The sequence below is a fragment of the Cydia splendana genome, chromosome 2 (genome assembly GCF_910591565.1).
Source record: "Cydia splendana chromosome 2, ilCydSple1.2, whole genome shotgun sequence".
Lineage (NCBI taxonomy): Eukaryota > Metazoa > Arthropoda > Insecta > Lepidoptera > Tortricidae > Cydia > Cydia splendana.
In genome coordinates this window covers 22,203,783-22,207,981 of record NC_085961.1, presented here as the reverse complement: position 1 = coordinate 22,207,981, position 4,199 = coordinate 22,203,783, and the positions used below count along the sequence as shown (strand labels likewise).

At 38.0% G+C, this 4,199-nt stretch overlaps 1 protein-coding gene across 1 annotated transcript; it reads left to right on the top strand.

Moving 5' to 3' along the window:
• Positions 1-910: 910 nt before the first annotated feature.
• LOC134799668 (uncharacterized) lies at positions 911-2,137 on the top strand. The gene has a single exon (XM_063772111.1). It carries the CDS (start codon positions 914-916, stop codon positions 2,096-2,098), a length of 1,185 nt encoding a protein of 394 aa, XP_063628181.1. The 5' UTR covers positions 911-913; the 3' UTR covers positions 2,099-2,137.
• The last annotated feature ends 2,062 nt before the right edge of the window (positions 2,138-4,199 follow it).

Here is a 4,199-nt window from a genome sequence, read left to right as displayed (position 1 = left end):
ACAATCGCCAAGCTGCATCGCCTGAGACAAAAGTGCATACTCACTGCACTTACTTACCCTACGAATACAATTTCAAAAAAATATAAATTTTGAAAGGTTTTATTTCGGAAACTACTAAATGTACAGAGACAATTCTAGTCTCGTATTGTAGCAAATTTAGTCCACTTTAAAAAGTCCTGAGAAGGCACTATCAAAAACTAGTCCTTCAGGGTTATAATCGCCCAAACGTAAAAGAAAACCGAAATTTTCGCGGGTTTTTCGATATTTGACAAAGTTGCGTTCGGCGCTCGAAGTAACAAACTTGTATTATTCATTGGGCCAACATCATAAAGACGTCTGCAAAAAATCAGAACTACCGGATTTAACGCAAACGCGAAATGTATAAAATTACTGTATTAATAATAAAATATTACTATACAATACTATACATATGTCGTTTAAAACTCTTTTATAATAAACAGCAATGCAACAATAACAAAATTCTTTCACGCGTGTCTAGCGCACCCAAACCAGACAGGTGACATTCCATCCCGTTTACACACATGCGTTGCTGAGATATAGCGCGCTCTTTCATCCATCGAAGTCTGCTACCCCTCCCCTCTTGCCGCCGCGTTCGGCTCCCTCGTGGTTCCCTCAGTCAGTTCGGCGGCAGCGTCTGTGATAGATTGACAACGCGTATTTACGTTCAGTAAACAGTGTAATAAACCAAAACTTGAGTTTTAACACGTTAGGTGAGTTCCATTTATTTAAATATGTTTTTGCTGTTGACTGAGTGTTTTCTGCTATCACATAACGTGTAACTAAAGGTATTATTACCTTCTTTCACTATTCGTAACATTAATTGCTTTACCTACCTATTTTATTTAGTCTATTTAGTTAAATATCTTGCTCTGATTATTGTTCCAGTGTGACAATGGCAAAAGTTGATGGTGATGAAAACGAAAAGAATGCACTTGATTGTCAAGATCAGGATATTTTACGTAAAATTTTCGAAAAATGTAAATATGAAAGTGTTCATGGTTTGCAGAGACCTTTAGAATTATATAGAGAGAGAGTATTGTATTACACTGATACAACAGAACACGTATTAGATGCCGTATTGAACTCTGAAAACGTTAGCTATCGACCTGATTTATTTGATCGAGCTGTTATAAATGATTCATTAAAAACAATGTATGCGCAGCAAGAATCATTTTCGTTTAATGATATTTACGAAAAAATAAAGGAGAAAGTTAAGGTACCAAACATAAACATGTTTTGCCGTGGTATGAAGCAATTGGGATATAAACCGATGAATACTAATTATGGGCATATTATAATCGAAGATCCTAAACTTTCTTACGAAAGATATCTATTTTTAAAAAAGATAATTAAGTTAAGATCCGCTTCTAAAGCGATTTACTACATAGACGAAAGAATAATAGACTTGAACAAAACTTTTAAAAAGCCTTGGCTTGATAATGAAGATGTGGCCAATAATGAAGGATATGTTTTTTACCATGTTGTATCTAAAAACGGACTGGAAAAAGGATTATTTTGTAACCAACCTAACGCGGAAGATTTCAGTAAATGGATTAGTGACATTGTTTTGTCTTTTATGAAAGCTTCAAGTGTCATAATAATGGATAACAGTCCGCTGCATGGAAAAACAGTTATTGAACCAATATCTAGGCACCATACTAAGGCCGATATGTTAAGCTGGTTACAGCGTAATAACATTCCATACTCGCCGAGTATGCGTAAAGCCGAATTATATGATCTCATTGCACGATGTCCCGTTAAGGATAGGCGGTATCAACTAGATATGATTTTTCAAGCCCATGGACATGAGGTTCTACGTCTTCCAGAAAACTATCATGACCTATCTATGACCGAACTATTGTGGGAACATATCCTTTCGAGCTCATTCTCGTTTGAAACTACGAACGTTTTCAACTTAAAGACCAAAGTGTATAATGCCATAACATCCATTCGCCAGGAAAAGTGGCTTCAGTTCGAAACAATTATTAAAGACACCGAGAATAATATATACGTCGTAGACGAAGCCATCGAGCAGGCATTGGATGCATATGAAATTGATCCAAGAGTTGTTAAGTAACTAGGACGCGATTTATGTATTTTTTTTTAAACGTTTCCATAATTGCCAATGATGCGCATAATATGTTTCTAAGAAAATAATTAAACAATAGGTACAAAACTACAAATAAACGATTTTTCTTATTTCTGTTTTTTTTTTAATTGCCTGTATGCCCTATATAAACGAACACATAATCGTTGGGATTTTCCTACTTTTCGCACTTGCACAGATTATTATAATCGTTCTACACTTGTAAGTTACCTAGTTTTATCCCACAAATTAACCCTTAAAAGTAAAAAGGGAGGTGGAAGTTTGTATGGGGAATCAATAACCGCTGAACGAATTTAAAAGATGAACTCTACGAGTAGGTATCTTTGATTTAGTTGAAATTGATACCAAACGTGAAATAGAACAATTATTAAAGCAAGAAACAGGTCAAAAGTTTTTACAAAACCTGATGATATTTCTAGTAAAATTAAGATTAATTTCTTCTTCTTCTATGTGTGGCAAGAATGTTTAGGACTAATGAGTTTAGGATACTCCAAATTTTACCGAAAGTTGACGAATAATAAATGCGCGACGACAAATTAAAAATTTGCTCTTAACCGAGAAAGTTAGGGTGGTTCCCGTACCCGAAATTATAAAAACGGAATCCTTATATGTAGTTTCATCATGTGCGTCTATCCGTCCGTCCGTTTGTATGTCACAGCCTCCCGCGCGCGCGCCCTCCCCCCGCCTCCTCCAAATCACGTCATCGTGTTTACGCGGATGTCGTCGCCGGTCCGAAAGTCGCATCGAACCGGGTTAGTGTACCTGTAAAGGGTACTGAAGAGCGAGCGGTTCCCAAGGAGAAGCTCCCTGTTGCCGGTGTGGATGAGGAGGATTTCACACTGGTATCAAGAAAGAAGAAGGCGCGCACGGCGCCTCGTAAGACTCAGTGTGGTACCGCCGAACCGGCTAACTCTGGCTTGCGGGTTGCTACACCGAGTAAGGCGCTATATGTGTCGCGCCTGCACTACACCGCCACGGCTGCTGAAGTGGTGGAGTATGTACACCAGAAGACCGGTTACTCGCTGAGGGTGTTCCAGCTTCGATCGCGCCACTACGTGCACTTCAACTCTTTTGTGGTGCGCGTGCCGCGACCGCTGCAAGAGACCATCGAGTGCGCCGACTTCTGGCCGAAAGGTGTCGTGTTTCGGAGGTTCCGGGGCAAACTGCCGAATCCGACACAAGAACAGCCGATTCAACGGAGCCACGCCGTTTTGTCGCATAAATAGTGTTTAGTTTTTAAGTTTATAATATATATATATATGTATGTTAGTCTGTAAGGTATTTGTAATATGGGCCTTGTTGCCTGATTTAAATTTTAAATAAAATAAATAAATAAATTATAATCGAAAACTTTAAGACGAAACAGGAGCTGAGTTTTAAATATTTTAGGTAAATATACCCGTCTCGCTAACGGAAGCGGCACCTAAAAGTAGTGCGATAAGGACAAGGCGAAAAATCCTGCGTAAAAATCTCAAAAATCGAGGTTTCGTACTCCTCTGTTTCCTCCTCCAAAACTTAACGAATCGTAACCAAATTTGGAAATCTAAATGATTATGAAATTATCTGTGTCGGACCGTTTTGCTTTTTTGGCTAATTGATATCAGTTTTGAATGCCACGCCTCTCATTGCGGCATAGTCAATTAGGCCATTTTGGCCATTTTTGAAGGGCTCTAGCGCCTTAAAAAACAAAAATATCAAAAAAAGCAAAACGGTCCGACACAGATATTGACAATATTAATCTGTGTTGAAAAAATCATTGCTCTAGCTTCAAAAACCACGGAGGAAAACGAGGAGTACGTTTGTATGGAGAAATGACCACTCCTGTTGGCTCTTAAGCTATATTTTAGTGAAATTTGACTCTGCATCGGTGCATGTAACTAAAAGTTAAAAAAGAACTGTAGAATTCAACGTATGGCACAAAGTTCAATAGGTATTTAAAAACAACTTTAAGGCTTCTTCAAAAGTTTTTTGATTACTCGTAAGTGAATACTTTTAAGAACAATCGCTTCGAAAATCGCCCTCAAACTTTTGAACCGGGCGTACCAAAAACCTAAACAAAAATTAAGAACAT